The sequence below is a fragment of the Trypanosoma brucei genome (genome assembly GCF_000002445.2).
Source record: "Trypanosoma brucei brucei TREU927 chromosome 11 chr11_scaffold01 genomic scaffold, whole genome shotgun sequence".
NCBI classification, from domain to species: domain Eukaryota; phylum Euglenozoa; class Kinetoplastea; order Trypanosomatida; family Trypanosomatidae; genus Trypanosoma; species Trypanosoma brucei.
In genome coordinates, this window is record NT_165288.1 from 4,921,336 (window position 1) to 4,943,361 (window position 22,026).

Genomic DNA, 22,026 nt, shown 5'->3' on the forward strand with positions numbered 1-22,026 from the left:
ATACCTTTGCTAATTCACCCAGGTGTGGAGTCATTAAGAGTTAGTGTTTATACTCTATATTGTGAGTTAATAAAGCTCTTACTTTAAACTTTTATCTTCTGCTTATGCCTTTGTGTCGTTCACTGCCGTCTTTTTAAAAAAATTCTATTAGTTTTGTGTGTTGTCATAAGTTTTTTCGCAATAAGTAGCTACGCCATTTGCCGTATCTTCTTTTTACTGCTTAGTAACAATAACAGATGCATTTATATAAACCTATATCATTGTCTTCTTTACTCACTGCTATTAACTGTTTTATATACATAATAGCGCCTCAAATAAAAATAATGAATTTTTCAAATAATTTCTTGGAGCATGTTAGAAAAAATGCTCTTAGTCGGGTTTAACTTGTAATCCTTCCTTTTGTTAGCTACAATGAGTTTGTTTAGTCTTTAAAGTGCACAGTGATCTCCATTTTCGGTCGATCCATTATCTTTTTGTAAATTGTAACCATAATTGCTTTATTTTTGTATGAAATGCCACATATTGCATTAACATTTACTTCTCGATGACCTGATGCTGTTTCTTTTAATAATATCCCTCGTACATCGTCTATTTCACACTTACTATTACACTCATTCACTTAGTTCCATTACTCACTTGTTCCCATTGCATCTTCTTCATTGTTTGAAGGGCTCCTTTTTTAGCGACCCTAGGGTCTACAGCATTACTACTTTCATTATAATATTCGTATATACACGCTCACAACACTCTCCTATTATCATTATCATTACTATCATCATTATTATTATTACTGCTCTTATTATAATATTCGTATATACGCATACTCACAACACTCTCCTATTATCATTATCATTACTATCATCATTATTATTATTACTGCTCTTATTATAATATTCGTATATACGCATACTCACAACACTCTTCTATTATTATTATTATTATTATTATTATTATTATTATTATTATTATTATATAATAACCTTATTATTATTATTATTATTATTATTTATTATTATTATTATTTATTATTATTATTATTATTATTATTACTATTATTATTATTATTACCACAACAAATATCCAGATAACGAAAAGAATAATAAAATTAAAATAGCACTCATTTTTAATACCATGCAACCCTACTACTAATTTGAACTAGTAGGCCACTATCATACCATAATTTATATTTTCAGACTTCTATAAATTTCACCAGTTTGCACATTTTTCAAAGGTTGTACGAAAATGTTAAAATATATCAAATGCTAAGAAAACACATAAAACAGAAATTGCTTATGAATTTCGTAAAATTGAGCAAAAAAAGACTAAAATACTAAAATCCTACAAAACTTATAAAAGCAGCAACCATAGTCAGGTCCAAGTGTTTGTTTACTAGAATAGAGGAATCCTGGCACTTGTCTTCGATCCATCCGCAAACTTTTTTCTTGCCAGGGGTTGGAGTTCCTTGGACTGCCTCGCATTCTGTCTGGTTCTGAATTGTGCTGCACACAGGTTTGCCAGTATTACCCCCGTTCCTCTTTTCTTCTGTTTTGTCTTCTGAGTCTGATTTCTTGGAAGGATCAACCGCTGCTTGTTCTCCTGAGCTTTTTGTTGCTTCCGCTTTTGAGGCTTGGCCAGCAAAAAATGCAATGGCGATGCCGGCGTTATTTGACTTTGCGATTTTGTTTGCTTCTTCTTTTTGTTCTTTGCCTTTGCCGGCAAAGGATAGTTTGTTTGCCGAAAGCGGCTTAATGAAGTCGTCTTCGATGGCTGAGTCTTTCGTGCCGAACACCACTTTGAGAAATTCTTCTGCCTTAGTCTTGTCTATTTCTGTCGCTGTAGCAGCTAGTAAGCCTTGCCCTTTCATAGCAGCCAGTGTGTAGCTTGCATGCTGTCCGTCGGATTTAAAATCTGCTAGCTTAGCATCTAGTGCCGAGCTGGTTATTGTTAATGTCGCCTTTTGTGCTTCACAGACGGCATGCAAAACCGCTGTTTTAGCGTCGAGATACGGTCCTTTGTCTGTTGTCGGTTGGACACACTCTTGTGAATTCTCCGAGGTGAATAAGCTGTTCGGTGCCATTTCTGGTGCATGCGGTTTGGGAATTATTATGGCACCTATGGCGTTAGTTCCGCCGATGTTTCCGTTGTTGTAGGTTGGAGAATCGTTGCTGCAGTAGGGGGTGCCTGCTGCTGTGCTTGCTGTGTTTGTTACTGTGCCCTTCCAGAATGCGTAGATGTCTGCTTGTAGCTCGTCTGTATACTTTTGCGTCGGGTACGGCAGTTTCGTTAGGTCGGTTAAGGTTATCTTGTCTGCACCTAGCTTGTCTTCGCCTTCCGGTGGGAATTGGCACAGCGGCGTCGCTGCTTGTTGTGTTTGGCCTGTATATGTGCAGGTCACGGCCGCGCTCCCCGTAATGGTCGCTACCGCCGTGCCTTTTGTGGGTGTAGCCGTCATTTTTTGGTGTCTGTTTTGCATCCTGAGTAGTGTCGTGAGAGTTGCCGACAGATTAGCCAGTTTTTGTGTTGCTGCCGTCATCGGGCGTTTCGCCTGTTGTATGCTTGCTGCCTGTTGGGCCAGGCGATCAGTCGCTAGCGCTAAAAGTATGCCGTAGCCGATCTTCTTGTGTCCGTTTGCTGTCGAAATGTAGGCCAACTGAAGTTGTTCCGCTTGGTTCTCCAGGTTGAGCCTGTTTTCTTCGCCCCTGCTTAACAGCCCGCGAATGTGGTCTGACAGTTTGTCTAAGTACCATATTGCTTTGCACGGGTCTGTTGCTGCCGCTGCTGCCCGGTCAGCTGTGGGCGATGCCAGTCCTAGGGTTTTGGCAGCGACTACAAGGCCTGCAATTGCTGTTAGTGTTTGTGCCTTGATTTGCCCTGCCGCTTTGCTGCGTTGGGCCATTCTTCCTTGACTGCTATCTCCTCGATGCTTACAGCGCAGATGGGGAAGTAAGTAAGCGAATCAATTCAGCTGCGTCTGCGACGGTGTGTGCCGTGCCGTGGGCCTCCACAAAGTATAATGGCTGTTATGGCTTGAGAAATGGCTGTGAGGGTTTTGCAACTACACTTTTGGTGTCCCCCATTGCTTTTAAAATTAATCTCACCACAACTTTGCCTTCCATTTGCTTCCTTCTTCCTCTAGTCCTACACTCTCTCTAAGTTAAACTCATTCAGTTTCACACACTTCTATGTCGTATCACTGTAGAAACATTTGCACGTCACCATGGTGTGGAGTACCAGATAAGCAAATAGTTTACCAGCTTCTGTAATTCATCGCTGACTGATGTACAGTTGCTTTCCACTTTGGCTCCATTTCTCTTTTCATGCTCAATTGCAGTTTATGATTTATGGCTACTGCCAATTTCTTCTGTACTTGCAGTTCGTAAATTTTGTGTGCATTTGAATTCGCTTTGTGTGTATATGATCTTGTTGGTTTGGGTTATACTGCTGCTGGACTGCTTTGATTTGGCACACCTTTTTAGTGCAGAACCAATCATTAACTGGAGACAAATTTCTTTGGCATACAAAACCCAACTTCCATTCATATTCAATATTCCAACATATCGTTAAACCTGATTCATAAAATCCCCATGTATACTCAGGCATGCCAGTCCTTTATTGATCCAAATTGTTGAAAACTCTCTATACCTATACATACAACCTTTATTTATGTTGTTGGATTCTATTTTATCTACAAATTCGTCTATGCTTTTTTGCTTGTGGAACAACAAAGTAACGGCGTTTCCTCTCCCACAGCTGCTGCGGCTAGTTCCTACTGTCAGCGTCTTCTATGTTTTGGTGTGGTTACTTAAGGTTCGGCAATTTGAGTCCATAAAGTGTTTTTGTGCTGCTTTACTTCTATAAATACTTACTATTAGATGCATATCAGCCACATCTCTTTAATGATTTACTCTTTCCTTGAAATGCTCTAGAGGCTAGCCAGCATACCAAGACAAAATTGGCAAAGTGTCACTTCTAATTCTCTGCACTTCATATAGAGTCCTCGTAAAGGTTCATGTTCGCGTTTTCTTGTTCTTTTCCTGCCTCTTTCTTTACACTTTGGTCAGAAGCAGCTCCTTATCCTGCCGTTGTGTGAAACGTAGCAGCCACATTTGCTGTGGCTGCCGGGTGCTGGCTGTCTCTGGCCAGAGTTACCATATTAATAGCGGTGACACTTATTTGTGCACGTCTATTCCTAAAAGTGAGTATAGTCTACCTGATCCTCTGCATCTTCTTCATAATAATATTTCTAGTGGCTGCCGATCATTATTTCTCACTACTTAACCTCAATTTACCATACAACTGTTTTAAGTATTTTGGATCTAAACTTATCATAAATTCTTTTCTGTAATGTTAGTATATACAGACTCCCAACAATTTTATATTATTAACATTACTATTATAACCTTAATTAATATCCATTACATAAGCAAAAACATTATATCAATCACTTTGCATATCTTATCACTATACTACCTTTACACCCAAAAGCCAATATCATACCAAGATGTCATACTTTTCTCAAAAAATCATATTTTACAAAAGTGTTAATTTTGTAATATTTCACTAAATTCTCTCAATGTAGAAATTTTTATAAAAGTGAGCAAAAAATCTTCAAAAATCCTTAAAATAATAAAATAATACCAAACTCACAAAAGAAGCAGCCATCATGGCCAATTTCTTATTGGCGAAGAAACTAAAAGAGGGGCATTTAACCTTTTCTTTTTCATCATCGTTATCTTTCCCACTTCTCCATCCACAATTTCGCTTGCCATCTGTTTTGTCATTTTCACAAGCGGTTTTATCTTTGTGCGCTGCACACCCGGTTGCAGCTCCTGGTCCTTCTCCTGCTGGGGTTTCTTGTTACACTTTTTTCCATTCATTTTGCAGTGTTTTCCATCTTTTTCGTCAGGGCCTTCCCATTTGCAGTTTCCATTCTTTCTCCAATCAGCTGCTTTTGTTAATCCTTCGCATTCTTTGTCGGGGGATCGTGGCTGAAGCTGCATAAGCTTTGCCGGCTCTATAATGGTGCTCGCCACATCGGCGATGCTCAGGCGGGTGGAGTTAAAAAAAATCATTTATATGCGCCGTAGCCGAGCCTCCGGCTGATGCAACCGAAAACAAAGAAAAAAAATGAATTCCAAAAATTTCAAAGGTTAAAAAAGGCCATAAAAGGGGAAAAAACGCGGAAACGAAAAAAAAAGGTAAAAAATAAAAAAATGATCGAAAAGAACCAAAAAAATAAAATATCGCCGCGGGGCTAATAAAAAAATTACAAAACTCAAAAAAATTAAAAATTGAATGTGTAACAAAAAAATGTTAAAAAACTTAAAATTAAAAAAATGACTAAAAAAAATGGTAAAGTAAAAAACATTGAAATTAAAATTTAAAAACTCGAAATGTTTTTTAAAAATCAAGAATGTTAAAAAATTTTTAACACTAAAAAAAATCAATAACAAAATTGAAAGCCGCTTGTAGAAAAACCAAGCCAAAAAACAAAAAAACTCGATGACGCAAGATATAAACAGCCAAAAAACCGTAGAAATTTGTCAAAAAGAGGGGGGGAGAATTGAGTCGGTGACGTTGGTGAAAAAAAATGTCAAAAGTGTAAAAATCAAAAATTTCTCGAAAAGGAACACAAAAAAGAAAAATTAAACGCCGCTGCTAAGCCGCAAACTCATAGGGATTAGGGTGCGCATAACAAAGCAGCCGTCGCTCCATTAAAATTTTGAAAAAGATCTAAAGCCGCGCCGTTTCGCTGCTAGAAAAAAATTAGTATCAGGGGAAATAACCCTACCCTAAGCCTGGAAACACTCCCTAACCTACCTACCAACTTCCTACCTCCCTACCCACCTCCTCTCCTGCCTCGTTGCACAAAAAATTCAAAAAGAAAAAAATGGGAAAAATTCTTTTATTTGTTAGAAAAAAATTTACAGAATCAGAAACTTACTACCAGGAAACACATACAATATCCTTGACTGGTTTTACGTGTTAAAATATATCAGAAGTTTTCAAATAGCAATAATTTTTAGCAAAGGAGAAAAAGAGGGGAAAATTGTTTTAAACAGCAAGGCTACAAAAGCAGCAGAAACCACGGTGAGGGCGAATTTCTTGGTTAGTAGAAAACTACCATTTCGGCATTTTTCTGTATCCTTGTCATCTTCATTATCTTTACCTTTTCTCCATGCACAATTTTGTTTATCACCTGTTTTGTCATTTTCACAAGCGGCTTTATCACTGCCGTGTCTTGCACATCCAGATGTAGCTGCTGCTGCTCCTGAAGCTCCATCTCCTGCCCCTTGGTTTGCCTGTCCTTCTCCATCTTTAGGTTTGCATGTTCCACCTGTTTCAGTTTTTCCATCCCATTTGCAGTTATTTTCTGTACATGTGGTGTTTGTTTCATGTTTGCTGCAAGTTTTTTTACCGTGCTCGACTGGGTTGCCGTCACTGCCGGCAGGTTTGCTGGTTTCTACTGTCCTTGAGGCGGCAGCTTTTAGTTCTGCCCTTGCCGCAGCCTGGATGTTGGTTAACTCCCTTGTGAGCTCTGCGTTCTGTAACATTACTGCTTCGGCAGCATCTAGTTTGTCTGCCGCCGACAGTAGTTTTGCTTCCCACGGTAGTTGACCATTGCCGTCGGTTAGGTGCGGTGCGTAGTCGACACAGACCCCGTTGTCCGAGCTGCCGTTGCACTTGCCATCGGTATGCGGTTTGCCCAGGACGTACATGGCTGGTCCGGTTGATGCCGCCGCTGCTTGGGCCCCGATTAGCGTTGTAAAGCTATTTAGCTGTTGTCGGATAATCTGTCCTGTTATGCCGCTGGGTGGCTTTTTGAGGCCGCAACCGTTTTTCAATTTTGTGTATTCGGTGGCGGTGGTTGTTTTGCCGCTACCGTCTCCTACTGTCTTTATGCTTATTCCATGTTTGCAAATGTTGTTGCCGTTGGTCCTGGTTTTCGCCGCTATACAGATCCACATTAAGTCGTGGCTTACTGAGATTGCTATTTTTTCCTTGGTTGCGCCGGCTGATTTGCAGTGCTCATCGATGTTAGTTTCAAGTTTCGCCTGCTCAAACTTGTTGTTGCCGTCGCCGTACAGTGCTTCCAAGATAAGCGTCTTTGCGTTGTCCGTTTCTGTGTTCGCTGATACCGCGTTGGCCTGGATGTGCTCTAGGATTGCCTTGGCGCGTTCGTGAATTTTACTAATGAAGGCGTTGGCTGCTGCTTTGGCCTCTGGGTTTTGCGGCATCGGGTAAGCTGCTTTTTGTGGATTGCCTGTTTTGGCGGCTATAGCTTCCAGGTTTTGTTTTCATTGTTTTATTTGTTCGAGTTTTTGGTCGTCTTTCGTCGGCGAAAGTTCACCGTCTTTGTTCGTCTTGAACGATTCCGTTGCCGTCGTCAGGTTGAGGAGAAATATGTCGTTGACAATTGCCGCTGCTGTTCTCGTGTCTAGTGTTATTGACAGGTCAGGCGCACCTTTTCCGAGACTGAGAAGGTCACAGAGCGCTTTGTATTCCCCAGCATTTCTGTTTGTTGCGGACACCGTTAAGGCAGCTCCAAATAGACACAGTGCGCCGAGTACTTTGCTCATGTTTGTGGTTCGAAGTTCATTTTTTCGCAGATCCATCTTTGTTTGTCGTATTGGCTTAGATATGTGCTGTGCGCGCATAAGGGTGATTTGCGTCATGTGGTGAAAAAGGGCGTAGAACAGCATACAGGACATTAAGTACTCGGTGATTTTTGACATTTTAGTTTTACTCCCTGACAGCCTGGCTACGAGTAATTAGGTTGCGTACTGGGGCCCCGATGTTCCTTGTCTGTATGGCAGGAAGTGTTGGCCTTTCTTCAGAATTTCTTAGTTTTAACCAAACCCCTCTGTCAGCCGCTTCACCACAGATACTCCCAGATTCAAAATCCTATTTTTTCCATCTATTGCATATTTTTGAAACGTTTTCAAAGAGTTCGTACTAAACCCCCTTCCTTCCAACTGTTCACACCAAATAATTTTTTTTTACAATCATCTTAGCTTTCCCTTTCCACGCAATTGATTTTCCAGGAAAATGAATAAATGGAGACTCTCCAACCACTTTACTATTTAGAATAGAAAAGAATCTCTCCTCATAATTCAATCCAATCATTCCTATCCTCAAAACTAATCTTTGCCTAACAGCTTATTTTCGAATTGCACATCAAATGAGAAAAAGTTTGCATATACTTTGATCTGACCACCACTCCTCGCTTCCTTAGTATTTCATTAAATGCATGTTCAAAACTTTTAAAAGCCCACACTCCTGCTGTTAAACCACCACCATTGAGATAAGGTTTGCCACTAGGAGTTGATATTAGTAAATTAGTTAATTTTTCATTCTCTTCTATCCTGTTTCCAACATTAAAAAACTAATAACATCTCTCCACACACTCTTTGTGATACGAATTCATAACCAAATCTAACTGAGGAGCATAACATTCTGATGTTGTCATGAATATAATAGGGGAAATGTGATTCTCTTTTGCTATATCTTCTTCACTAAACTTCTCTTCATTTTCCGCACTATTTTCTATAAAATATTCCACACATTTTCATATTTTTCTCCGTCACTAACTATAACATCAGATCTATCCAAATGAATTTAAATATCCTCATGACTTGTATTATGGCTTTTCAAAAATTTCAGAACCCATCTAGGCCATTTGATATGACTGTACAAACCCCTCATTTCAATTGTGATAATTTCAATATTACTTAGTTTGGCACTCAACACGAGTCTACACCATCCTTGATTTGCATGAGTTTGAACTACAACTGCAAACACTCTGTAGTTTTTTATTTTAACCTTGCAGTTAAAGCGGTAGAAGAACCACTAACAATGACAAAAGGGTGGTACTAGCCTTGACCGGTCCTTTGAAGTTAGATAAAGAGGGTCGGAAGGGATAGTAGCATGGTAAAAGCTGGTAGTTCTATAGCGGTCATGTTTTCATATAGATATCAGTGGCTGATTGTCCATGTTTTTTTAATTTTTTGTTTATGTTAAATTAAAAACGCCGCGTTAACATCGAAACTCTGCCCACCGTTCGTCAATTTTTGTAAGCTTTTTAACCAGAGGCTTCAGCATAGAATCATATTTGTAGCGGTTTTTGAGGTGTATGTAGTCTTCTTCGCTTATGTGATGGAAAACGATAGTTTTTTCAGGCGTTAAATTAGTTGCGTGAAAAGCGCTCCTGTTTGCATGCATTACATACCAACAATCTTGCATCTCTACTGTCAGCAAACCATCAAATTTCAGTCTATTCCTTAATACCTCTCCCACCATAATATCTTCATTAAGTGCTCTAAAATCGATATTTCAAAATTTCTGAATTTAATTGGTGATTTTACTAACTTTCTCAAAGGATCATAATCAACAATTTCCTTAAATACATCTCTTGATAGTGTGGAAGCATAACCAATAGTGTGCCATGTAATTTCATCACTAAATTCTTTGGGATAACCAACAGCTCTTTCCATATTCAATTTCTATCGTGGCAATATTTTAAGGTGCTGTAAATACAATAGCACTCTCATAAAAATATCATCATCTGCTTTCATTATACAGGAAATAGTTGGTTTAAATATTTCAACTGCAAATTTGAACCACAAGTATGTTTTTCTACTCATTGTCAGTTCCGCTTCCCATCCCCAATTACCCGCATCTCACACTTTCTCATTTGTTGTTGGATTCACATCGCAAACAGGCAAAATAATAATATCCTGATTTAACTCTGATTCTTCTTCAACAATTTCTCTGAGCTCGCAATTGTTATTTGTATGAGGTGAAAGTGCATACACTATAAGCAACTTTCCAGTGAAATTATTTAATTTTCTCGCCACTTCAGGATAACTCCAACACGTTTCTCTCTGTAAATGTCGTCGTCTAAATCCTTCATCATTATCTATTGAAGGTATTCCAGCTACAACCAAATAATTTTCAGTTCTCCAAATCCTCCTCACATCCAGCGGAACAAATCTCATATACTGATTTTCACCAATTTCAAGTGAAGTGGATTCACCTTTGTCATACAAGCTGTACAGCAATACGAGTAGATTAATACCCATAACAATAAAAGTTAAACAGCATATAGTCCCATAAATACTTCCTATACACTTCATAAGATGTTATCATAATAGCAATAAAGAACTTGAAATTCCTTAAAGATTAATAGAAACCCATAAAAAGAGAAGAAGGCAGTTGCGCAGATAATATGATTAGTTATGAAGTAATGTTTACCAATATATATGCATTGCTCTGATATTTTTATGATATAGCTGTTAAACAGTGTGTGCTCAATGTTTAGGGATTATATTTCATCACGGACCTACACTTTTTATTTTTTTAATTCACATTCAAGTACGACTGCTGCTGCACGCTACATGAACCCCTATGTACATTGTTATGGCAGTTAAAGTAGTCAGATACACTACTGGTCCTCTTGTTTACTATGAAGTTTAAGCCTTTGTGCTGTAAATATGCCAACTATCCACTTTCCCAAATTTTCCACCGATTTGGCTTCTTAGCTATTTCTACTGTTGTTGCAGATAATATAGTAACTCCATTTGGGCCGCACACTAGACTGAGCGTGCTTCTTATATGCCGCCCATAACCACCATATGTATGATAATGTCCATCGTCATGTTTGTGTATGGAACTACACATATTCCATTTCTCCCTCTATTTGTATTTCTGCGCGTCCTTCAATATAATCCTCAGCGCTCTCCCACTTACTTACATATATTGCGTATTTCATAGCTATAAGTGCCTCTAGTTTTGCCGTTCATTGCCCCTCAACCGCTACTTTTATTATAATATTCGTATATTCACACTCACAATACTCCCCTTTATTACTATCATTACTATTACTATAATCTTCCATTACTCCTAAGATGAAAACAAACAAAATGAATTAAATTAGAAAATTTATCATTTTTCACAGTCTATCTTTTTTGTTTTTAACCCATAGGCACAAGACATGCACATTTTAATAACTTTTAAAAAGATTCACGTTTTCATCAAAAAATTTTAAAATATATCAAAAAATTTTCGAAATATAAATCTCATAAACTTCACAAAATTGAGCAGAAAAGCTTAATATCTTTAAAATGATAAAATTCTTCTAAACCCACAAAAGCAGCAGCCATCAGAGTAAATTTCTTATGGAAGAGAAAGCTTGAATCCTTGCAACTATTATTTTCCCATTTGCAGTTCTATCCGTTGTTGCACGCTGTCTGGTTCTGAAAGCTGCTGCACACAGGTTTTCCAGTATTATCCCCGTCTTTCTTTTCTCCTTTTTTGTCTCCTGAGTCTGCTTTCTTAGGAGAACCCTCAGCATTGGTGGGTTTTTCTTGTGGCACCGATTTTTGGTTTGTTTGAGCAGTAAATAAAGCCAGTGCTTTGTGGAAATCACTTCCGCTTGCCGTCTCTATGCTCTTTGGTTGAGCGTCGTCTTGTAGCTTTAGAGCCGCGTTATTTTCTGTCAGTTTCGCTAAAAACTTCTTGGTAATGGTTTCGTCTCCTTTGCCAAGTATGTTCGCTACTGCTGCTTTGCGCTTATCTGGGTCTTGCTCTTTGTCGCTTTTCGTGGTTAGGATTAGTGCTGTGTCTTGTGCGGTCGGATCGTCTGCTAGTTCGTCTAGGGTTTCGCTACCGAGTGCTGGTTGGGTTGTTAGGTCAGCCTTTCGCGCAAGGCATACTTTGTACACAAGCTCGCTTGTGTCTGTTGCGTCGTAGTTTTCGTTTGTTTTTGGTGTCTTGCACGCGTTTTCTGTTTCGATGGAGACGGTTGTGTGTGTGAGCACCTTTTGTTCTGTTGCTAAGCCTTGAATGGGTATGCCATTGCTTCTAACACCTGCGTCGTTTCCGCAGCCGTCACTGCCTGTTAGAGCTCTTTTAGCTGCTGGGCTGCTTTTTTCCTGCAACGACGCGAACAGTGGCATCGCTTTGATTGTGGCCGCACTAAGCAACTTAAGCTGTGTTTCGGTGGTTACCCGCTCGTCCACCTTGTTAAGTTCTGTTTCCGCTGCTTCCGTGTTGCATTTTCTGTTAGCTGGCGGCGTCACGATTGGGTGTACTCTGCATCTTGTGTTGAAGTTGCTGTTTTGTGGGTTGGTGGCCGAGTCCGCTTCTGCCGCCACTGTGTACTTTGCGTCTGCCTTAACAGGCGTTATACGTGATAGAAGTAATACCCCTGTTCTGTGTCCCACATACTCTGAGAGCTAAGTGATTGCTGTCGGTACGGTCTTTTGTTTGCTGATTTCTTTATCTAGCCACTGCGTTGAAACTGCTTCCAGCAGCGCACATGCCATTCCGAGTTTAGTCGCCGCACGTTGTTCCGCTGCGAGTCTGAGTTGTTTCTGTTGGTTGCTCAAGGTTTGAACTGTACCGAATAGTTCGGTTAGCTTGCCTGAAAAATGCGTTAGCAAGTTGGCCACGTATTTTCTCTCAGTACAGTCGTCTTGTACTGCTTTAGCCGGTGTTCCTGGAGTGGCCAGTGCCACGTTGGTTGTTACAAGTAAGGCTGTGGCTATTAACAACATAGTCTACTTATTCTTGGCGGCACCTTTTTTTTGTTACTACTGTGGTTTTGGTGTTCTGCTTGTAGGTCTTTTTGTTAGTGTTTAAAAGGGGGAAGATCCTTGTGGTTTCTGATGTTAACGGTGCGAGATTGGCCGCTTACATGGAGGTTGGTCGTCTGCGGGTTGGCTTATAATTAATGCATCAACTTTCCAAACTTGTACACAAAATAACCTCTTCCCTTCTTGCCTCTGTTTTTTTGTCGCTACGCTTCTCTCTTTGTGTCAAACGCTATAAGCTCCCATATTTGCGTGCTATATCAGTGTTGAAATATCTTCCCAGTTACCACTTTTGTCAGCACAAGTATTGTAACTAACATCGCAGTTTCTCGACCAAACGTCTGCGAAACTACAGGCGCTTTCCAGTTAGCTCCATCACCGCTTTTCTTCTCACTTAGCGATACTGTGGCATAGTTAAACCTAATCTTGCTTATAGTTGAGCTTAGTAGATTTGTTGAGGCTTTTTCATTGTTTTTCGGTGTACATTTTGGTGCTTCTTACCTTGGGTTTGTTGGTGAACTCTTTTTGGATGTTAAATTGTTTAATTGGGGATTTATTGTTTCTAAAGCTTTTATTCTGTCTGTCATACTGACTCAGTCCTTTTGTGTAGCGCATAAAGATAAATGCACAAAGAAATCACTCTATATATACTCATTTTGACACTACCCCTAGTTATTTTCAGATTTCTATTTACTTTTTTCATTCGTTCAAATATTAGAGTTTGACCATATGTAGCGTGAAACTGAGAACTGGATGTTGTTTCTAAGTTGGTGTTAATGTGTTAGCCCTCTGGCCATCTCTGTACGCAATAATTCTCCGCTTGTGGTTACGCCTTGTTTGCGCACATTATCTTAATAATTGTTATGATTTCTTTGATTTCTGTTTTATCGTGCACTTTTCTAGCATATGGTGCCCTGCCGGAAGCTATTGTGCATCTAGACGTATTTTTATTTTAATTGTCCCCTTTGTGTCCCCTTTACTTTAATAATAAGATTCTGTGGATGCCGCTGAAGTGGCCGCTGCTTATATTAGATTTTTCTGAATGTACTAATACCGCTGTAGAATGCTCTACTATACTTGATGCCTTGATACTTCTTGCGGTTTCAGTATTAGGTAATTTATTATTGGGCTATTATATATATTGATTATCCTTTGAAAGACAAATGTCTCACTTATTATAATATGTAAGTTATCATTTTCAATGGTCGTGCCTTTCACCTGTTCACCCTCTGAAAGGTTAGCTTTGTCATAGAAACCCATTGTGTCAATGACGTAAATTTTGTTTTGCGACACTTTTCTACTTTATCTTTTAACCATATCGTTCCATATTAAATTCGGTAGAATATCTTTATATTTCTGGCAGTCCATGTGACTCCGAAAGCAGTGCATATATTTCTATGCCTGAAAATTCAAAGCGTGTGTTCTTTATTGGTTCTACTTGGAGGAAGATCTTCATTACATGTTTCATAATCAAACATGTACCGTTGCTGTTCTGCACTGAGACGGTTCCTCTTCTGCATGTCCTTCCGATTGTTGCTTATTTTACATCACCAGATTATTTTGGCTCGAAACTTGTTTGTAACTAGTAGGCTCCGTCCCTTTTCTTTTCTTTCATTTTGTGCTTCAACTCTGCGTAAGCAAGAACTCTTATATAATTTGTCCTTACTACGAAAACAAGAAATTTGGAAGCCGTATGTCAGTGTGAATTTTGCAGAGTTCTGCCGCTAATTCTCCACTCTTCACGAAGGTTATCTAATGGTTAATACGTGCTCTACTCCCTTGTAACGCCAGCCACCTCAACGTGGTGCCAGGGTCTAGTGCTCCGTCTCATCGGGGGAAGCCAAGAGCCAGCAGCGTTCCTCTTTTGGAACACTGCTGTGCTCCGGCTACGGCATCATACAGCACAGGGATCAGCAGCGTCTTGCTGGGACACCGTTTTTCATTTGTCGGTCCCTGGGCACGTGCCAGCGTGTCATCAGCAGTATCATCCGCACTAAGATGCTGCTGTCCGGTGATATGGAAGAGAATCCCAGCCCGTCGTTGTGCGGGATGCAGTGGAACTGCGCCGGGCTATCTCAAGGAAAGAGATTAGCACTCCACAAAACCCTTGTTGATGAGCGGATCGCCTTTTGTCTGTTGAGTGAGACAAGGATGACGCCTGGAGAGGCGGCTTGCTTTAGCGTTGCTGGCTACCAACATCACGGAATAGCTCGTAACTGCAAAGGAGGTGGTGTATCAATACTAGTGAGGGAGGACCTACCAGTCGAGACCGGTATAGCCGTTGTTGGTCACATTGAAAAAGTGCATGCAACAATTCACCTTGCACGTGAAACGGCGCTGACTGTCACGTCGGCATTTTTTTTTGAATTTTCTTCGTGCCTTCGTGAGAGTTTCCCCCCACTGGCGCGGCCATCAGCCATCACCGTAGAGCCCTGAGATGCTATCGGTCTGGCAACTGTGGCAGAGTCTCACCTTTTTTATTCAGCCTAACACTCTCTATAATTTTTGTTGTAGCTCCGCAGTTGAACGGAACACAGCAGATGGGGCGACAAGCCTCCCACCCTAGACTCTCCCAAAGATGTCAATTAGCAATCCTTTTGTTTTGATTTTTGTTATTCGTTTATTATTCTCTTCCCCTCTTTCTGTTTTTGTTGCTTGTTGACTGCATACCCCTTCTGTCTCTGAGGGTGTCTGGACTATTCCTGCGGTTGGTGCTTTTCCTGCTAGCTCCACACTCGGCAATAAGGGGGGAAGTTGCAGAAGGGAGAGTGGGTTGTATGACTGTTACCTTAGGGGAGGACTTCACCTGCGGCTGGCTCCGTTCAACCGCAATGAGAAACTGCGCCAGCCTTTTGGAAAAACATATATCCTGCACAAACACACCTTCTACCGCAAACCTGACACGTAACTCCTTCAAACCGGGACAGCTCATCAAGTGCAGCGACGTTTCTTCGCAGTCGCCGCGTTGGCTGGTAACAGCGCGCTCTACCTTCATACCGTGCATCTTCTTTTGATGTAGGGTGAGGCCAGTTTTGTTAGCACACTGCCTTCCGCATGTCGGGTACACCAACATGGATGTGTTTGTATGCGGGGAATCAGTGGCACACAATTTCGTGCTTTTGCTGCATTTAAGCTCGACTCCCTCACCTTTGTGGAAAGCCTTACAGTGTCGGATGAGGGAGTCCCTGCAACTGAGCACTTTTTGACACACACCACACTGCACCTCGACCTTCCCAGGAATGTCAACGTTTCCCTCACGGGCACGCTTACGAGGGAATTGCACCACCACCACGGTACCGTCCTCCGTCACTATGCTTTTATGTTTGAATTTCTTGTGTAGTGACAGGGAAGAACGTGTACCGAAGCTCGCCTCGCACAGGTCACATTGAAATGGCAGCTTCCGTGTATCCTGAGAGGCTGGCGCTGCTGGGGATCTACCATCTCCTTGCACTGAGTCCTCGTTCTCTCGCCCCCTTTTCACGCGGCAACTACCGCTACCTATGCCATGTATTGTTCTAAGGTGGTGTAATAGTCGGCCTGGCACTGCGAATTTGGAGGCACAGAGGGTACAATGAAGCACCTGCGGTCTCATCGGGACTCGTGTGCTCGATGGTAGAGGAACGATCGCTACCACTGGAGGGGGCTCCGGGGGGATATCCACTGCAGGTGTTGCATCGCCGTATTTGATCCTCCGGAGGGCATCAGCTCGCACAAAGCCGTGTTTGTTTACCATGTGCGTTACAGCACTCGAGCGGCATTGATATGTGGCATCACATTCCGTACATTTGGTCGGTTCGGAGGTTCTCTGAAGAGTGCGTGTCACAACAGTTGGGGCTGTTTGTATTGTTGGCCCTATCGCTGAATGTTGCGGGTTGCACCATCGGCACTGTGGAGGCACACTCGGGTTGATCTTTCGCAACATCCATCCATAGTGCCTTGAAGACCCAACCCGAAAGCGTGCCAGTCCCGTTTCTTCTTCCCTCGTCAGTTCTTCCTTATGTTTTGTCGGAAAGTGGTTGCCCGTGATACCAAACCTATGAGTGTTCTCATGGACTTCTTCCGACATAAGCACTCGCTTCGCATAATCAATGATGTCGGGGATCCATGTATCTCGCAGCTGTGGTAAATCAGCGGCCTTTTTGGCCATTTCATCGCAAACCTCATTCCGTTTCACGCCACAATGACCAAACACAAATTGCAGTCGGATACGTATCTTCCTTCTCTGAACTTGAAGCAGAAGCCTCCATAGTCGTCTTAGAATTGGGTCCGTTACGGCTAGGAGGCCTGTCTGCAGTGCTGTTAACATTGACAGCGAGTCAGAGAAGATGGACAACCTGCTCGGTGTGCTTCTGTATGCCGGAAGCCATTTCAGCAGCCGTTGCAGTCCTATCTCTAATGCTACGCATTCCGCTCTGTAACTGCATGAGAGTTCCCCTGCTCCGGTCTTGGGTGCACAAATCAGCGTGTTGTTTCTATAGAGCAGGGCAGCTGCTCCGGACTTCTCACCGAGGGACACGGATCCATCAGTTCACAATTCGTAGTGCTCTCGCCGCGGTGGCTCCTTCCCCCTCCGTGCAAAATGCCGTGCAATCCACTTTTCGGAAGCCTCCCTTTTGGCATCGTCAGGGTCATCAGCGCACGCAGGCTTTATCTGCGTGTGAAATAGTGATCGGCAGCTGTGGCGGAGCGTCGATGTCTCTAGTAGGTGCTCGCGTGGCTCAATGCGGAGGTGAAGGTAAGACCGCATGGTGCGGGAATGTAGGGCTTTGACTAGATGTTTGCTGTGGTATACTTCCTCAGCACTGCGCCGCAAACATCCGCCTCGTGACTCACACATCAGCATGAATTTCATGCTGCGCACAAGAGTGGTCGTCTTGAGTGGCAGGAGGTTTGCCTCCAGCAGAGAGTCCTCTTTGCGCGTCCCATGGGGTATGCCAGCTATGATGCAACTGGCTTTGTGTTGTGCTGCTGAAAGGAGATCGCGACTTCGTTCCGAAGCGTCCCAGTACCATACCTCAATGCCATACATGGTATGTGCCTGTACGAGTGCTAGATAAAAAGCTCTCAGTACTTGTCGTCTTGGCCCCCATGTAGAAGCTGAGATGGCTGCTATCTGCAGTAGTCGGAAGTCCATCTTGCGTCTCGTTTCGGCCGCATGTGTTGCCATCCCTTGCAGACACTGGAATGTTACTCCTAGAAGCTTCGGTGTCCTGTCAGCTCCTATTCTTTCGCCGTCCAGTTGTAATGTAAGGGGGTGGCGCTCTATACACCCGAAGAGTTTGCACTTTGTTTTCGCTACGTTGACAGACATAAAGTCCTTTTTTGACCACTGTAACACCACGTTGAGACCGCATTGTAGTGTGTGGTTGATGACATCCCTCTCGGTGTGCCTCGCAAGTAGCGTTAGGTCGTCTGCAAAGAATCCGTGCTGCAGTAACGGCACTTCTACAAGGCGTTGGCTCAACGAGTTCATGACAATAATGAACATGATTGGGCCAAGGACAGTTCCTTGTGGCACTCCTCGCTCAAATGTTCTGCTTCTGGAAAGCTTCTCCTTGAATCTCACTCTGCCAGTTCGGTTACTCAGAAATGATACGCACCACTTCACAATGTGGGGTGATACCTTCATTCTGTGCATTTCCCTCGCAATGCTGTTGTGTTCTACTGTATCAAATGCCTTCTCGTAGTCAACGAATACAGCACCCGTACGATATTTGTGCGTGGGACGGCAGAGGGCAGCGCGGACGTGGAGGAGTTGTTCGAGCGTTGAACATCCGGGGCGAAAGCCTGATTGCTGCGGCGTCAGCTGGAACTCAACAATGTCTCTAAGCCTCGTGGCAATTATGCGCTCCATGACTTTGCATAGACAGCTCGTGAGCGTCACAGGCCTGTAAGAATCGAGGTCCTCCGCCTTTTTTCCGGCCTTCAGGATGGGGATGATAACACCAGTCTTCCATGCAGGCGGCACGACTCCCGTTCGTAGGCTCTCATTGAATAGCCTCAGAACAACATTCAGCGCTGTTCTGCCGAGATGTTGCAGTGCCTCGTTGTGTAAGCAATCAGTTCTTGCTGCAGATCCACTCGGTAGCAGTTTGATCGATCTCCGTAGCTCAGCAATCGTGATGGGACTGAACTCACTCGCTATCGTCTTTATGGGTGCCGGTGGGTGTGAGTCGGGGTGTCTTCTTGCGCGGGACGAGTACAGTTTAATGAACCTCTCAGCTTGACAGTAGTCCGTGATGGCCGCGTTATCAACAAGTACAGCCGGTGTGGTTAGTAGTCGTGGCGCATATACCTTCTTGACAATGTGCCAACTGCAGCGGTCTGACACCGCAAGTCTGGAGCATAGCGTGCTCCATCTCTTCTTTGTGGTACGGTCCAGTATCTGCTTACGCGTGGCTACCAACTTTTCCCTTCGGTGGGAGGGTCCGCATCCAGCGATCTCTTCATCGAGTTTCGCGAGCTCAGGTGTCCAATGTGATGGCGTTGCTCTGCAGCCACGGGGGACGGAGACCTTCGTCGCAATGCGGATGGCGGAGCTCAATTTCTGTTCCAGGGTGTTGACGGTTTTTTCTCTACCAATTTTCCCGCAGAGCTCGTCAACCTTGAGACGGAAATTCCTCCAGTTAGCTTTTAGCCATGCGTACATGGGCTTTCGAAGCCGCGGGCAACTCAGTGCATCTGTGTCCTCTCCGACGATAACGTCGAAAAATATGTGATGGTGATCGCTATCGGGAGAATACAGCGATGTCCACGTGTCCACTGTGCAATTCCTTGACAGTGTCACATCAGGGGTGGACTCCCCGTGGTGGCGCGCGTACTTTGTGCACTCACCAGTGTTGCAGACCAGAAACTGGTTGTCAATGCACCACTGTGTGAGGGTTTCACCCTTGGTATTTGGTGGGTTCGCGCGATCCCATGCCAACGCGTGTGCGTTAGCCTCTACACCGATGAGCTGGGCCCCGTCAGTCGTCAGAAGCGTATCTAGGTCAGTTGCCGTGAAGGTGTGTTTTGGTGGGATGTATGCCGACGTGACAGTCAGCGCCGTTCCACGTGCAAGGTGAATTGTTGCATGCACTTGTTCAACTCCCCCCAACAACGGCCATACCGGTCTCGACTGGTAGGTCCTCCCTCACTAGTGTTGATACACCACCTCCTTTGCAGTTACGAGCTATTCCGTGATGTTGGTAGCCAGCAACGCTAAAGCAAGCCGCCTCTCCAGGCGTCATCCTTGTCTCACTCAACAGACAAAAGGCGATCCGCTCATCAACAAGGGTTTTGTGGAGTGCTAATCTCTTTCCTTGAGATAGCCCGGCGCAGTTCCACTGCATCCCGCGCAACGACGGGCCGGGATTCTCTTCCACATCACCGGACAGCAGCATCTTAGTGCGGATGATACTGCTGATGGCACGCTGGCACGTGCCCAGGGACCGACAAATGAAAAACGGTGTCTCAGCAAGACGCTGCTGCTCCCTGTGCTGTATGATGCTGTAGCCGGAGCACAGCAGTGTTCCCCATGAAAGGAACGCTGCTGGCTCTTGGCTTCCCCCGATGATACGGGGTACTGGACCCTGGCACCACGTTGAGGTGGCCGGCATCGCCAGGGGGAACAGGTCATAGCATCCAACTACAAAACGGTTCGCAGCTGGCAGTTTCTGGCAGTAAAAACAGCCGATAACATAAGGAGGTCAGGCTTCAAAGCCCTAGTTGTTTATGGATTGCAGAAAAATAATATGGCGGCTGAATCGTACCAAAGAAACAGGCAACCGCTGGAAGCAGCTGCAAGGGCGCTGAGACAGCGGTCAGCAAACATGTCAACAGCCTTGCAAATTCAATTAATTACAGCAGTGACAAACTACGGCACGATTGCGGCCGGCACAACCGCCTACAACAGCGGCAGCAGCGGATCCTGCAAATACACCGGCATCAAGGCGCAAGCGACGCCAAAAGCATGCGAAGTAAATCAAGATGCGCTGCAAAAGATTAACAGCTACACAGTAGGCAAAGGCAAATTTAACCAACTTCAGTTGATTGACGACAGCTACCTGACGACACTAACATTAGACGCAATCGCAGGGACCAAGGTAAACCCAACAGCAAGCTCAAACACGTACACCCACGGGGACTGCCAACACGGCGAACCAACTGGCGTAAATTTCGCGGGCACTAACGCTCTAGGACTGAAAATAACAAAGCTAGGAACCGACCCGAAGATCACGAAAGCTACAATAACAAAATCGGGAGCTGACTGCCCAAACAAAGTGCAAACAACGGCGACCAGCGCAGCCGAAAGACTTGCCTACCTTGTATGTGAAGCAGAAGAAGCCAAGCTGCCAGATGTGCAGAAGCTCTCTGAGCTAAAACTGGAAGACATATCCGGCAACGACGCCATTCTAGCGGCACTAAGTGCGATGCTACTACCAGGTAAAGGAGGATCGGACGCTTTCTCGGAACAACATAAGAGCGAACTTAAAAAAATAATAAACCATGTTTATGGCGCCGACAACCAAGCATTTCAAACAAACTACATAAAACCTCTTACGGAAGAGATAAAATTCAAATTTAATGGAATCGACGTTGCGGGCACAGTCATTGACGTAACGGCCGGGACCCAAGGACCGTTGGCTATAGCTTACTACGCAGGAAAGAATATTCCCAAACGAAAATCAGAAACCAGCCCACCATTGGTTGGTTCAAAGAAAGGAACCGAGTGTGAATTAATAGCAGACAAAGAGAAATACAAAACAGAAGATGGATGTGCGTTGAAGGGTGATAAATGTGTAGAAGCAGAGGCAAAAGCGAATAAGAAGAAAGAGGAGAAATGTGCAGTAAAACAGCAAAAGGAGTGTGAAGATGGCTGCAAATTGGAAGAAAAAAGTGCAAGGATTCCAGTTTCCTCGTCAATAATAAATTAGCCCTCATGGTTTCTTTATTTGCGGCCTTGCTGTTTAATTTTTCTGGTACTTTAAGAAACTATTTTCTCAATTTTATTAAATTTATGAACGTTTGATATTTTGAGGGAATTTTATAAATTTACTAAAATTTAATATATTATAATACTTTTTGAGAAAAATATGAAAGTTAGAGAATTTTTGAAAAACTCAAAAAAGTGTACAAATGTGGTCTCTTGGTGTAATGTAGATAGTATAACAAGGTATGAAAATTGAGTGCTATTATGAACTATTTCTAATTTAGTTCATTTAGCAGATATTAGTTGTGGTTATAGTAATAGTAATAGTAATGATAATGATAGGAGGGTGTTGTGACTGTGTATATACGAATATAATAATAAGAGCAGTAATAACAATAGTAAGAATAATGATAATAATGATAATAACAATAGGAGAGTGTTGTGAGTGTGTGTATATACGAATATAATAATAATAATAATAATAATAATAATAATAATAATAATAATAATAATAATAATAAT

General features: G+C 42.8%; 1 protein-coding gene and 3 pseudogenes across 1 annotated transcript, besides 9 other annotated features; 1 reads left to right on the plus strand and 3 right to left on the minus strand.

The window, feature by feature from the left end:
• Positions 1–752: 752 nt before the first annotated feature.
• Positions 753–803: a microsatellite.
• Positions 804–838: 35 nt separating this feature from the next.
• Positions 839–889: a microsatellite.
• Positions 890–924: 35 nt separating this feature from the next.
• Positions 925–1,067: a microsatellite.
• Positions 1,068–1,330: 263 nt separating this feature from the next.
• Positions 1,331–2,896, minus strand: Tb11.v4.0021 (variant surface glycoprotein; the record flags this gene model as incomplete). The annotated part of the gene is made up of 1 exon (XM_824684.1): positions 1,331–2,896. One exon carries the CDS (start codon positions 2,894–2,896, stop codon positions 1,331–1,333), a length of 1,566 nt encoding a protein of 521 aa, XP_829777.1.
• Positions 2,897–5,111: 2,215 nt separating this feature from the next.
• Positions 5,112–5,241: a sequence feature (A-rich).
• Positions 5,242–5,814: 573 nt separating this feature from the next.
• Positions 5,815–5,861: a microsatellite.
• A 90-nt stretch (positions 5,862–5,951) lies between these two features.
• Positions 5,952–7,628, minus strand: Tb11.v4.0022 (annotated as a pseudogene).
• A 3,407-nt stretch (positions 7,629–11,035) lies between these two features.
• Positions 11,036–11,065: a sequence feature (AT_rich).
• A 34-nt stretch (positions 11,066–11,099) lies between these two features.
• Positions 11,100–12,578, minus strand: Tb11.v4.0023 (annotated as a pseudogene).
• Positions 12,579–14,958: 2,380 nt separating this feature from the next.
• Positions 14,959–20,199: a repeat region.
• Positions 20,195–21,552, plus strand: Tb11.05.0001 (annotated as a pseudogene).
• Positions 21,553–21,614: 62 nt separating this feature from the next.
• Positions 21,615–21,652: a sequence feature (AT_rich).
• Positions 21,653–21,815: 163 nt separating this feature from the next.
• Positions 21,816–22,026: a microsatellite.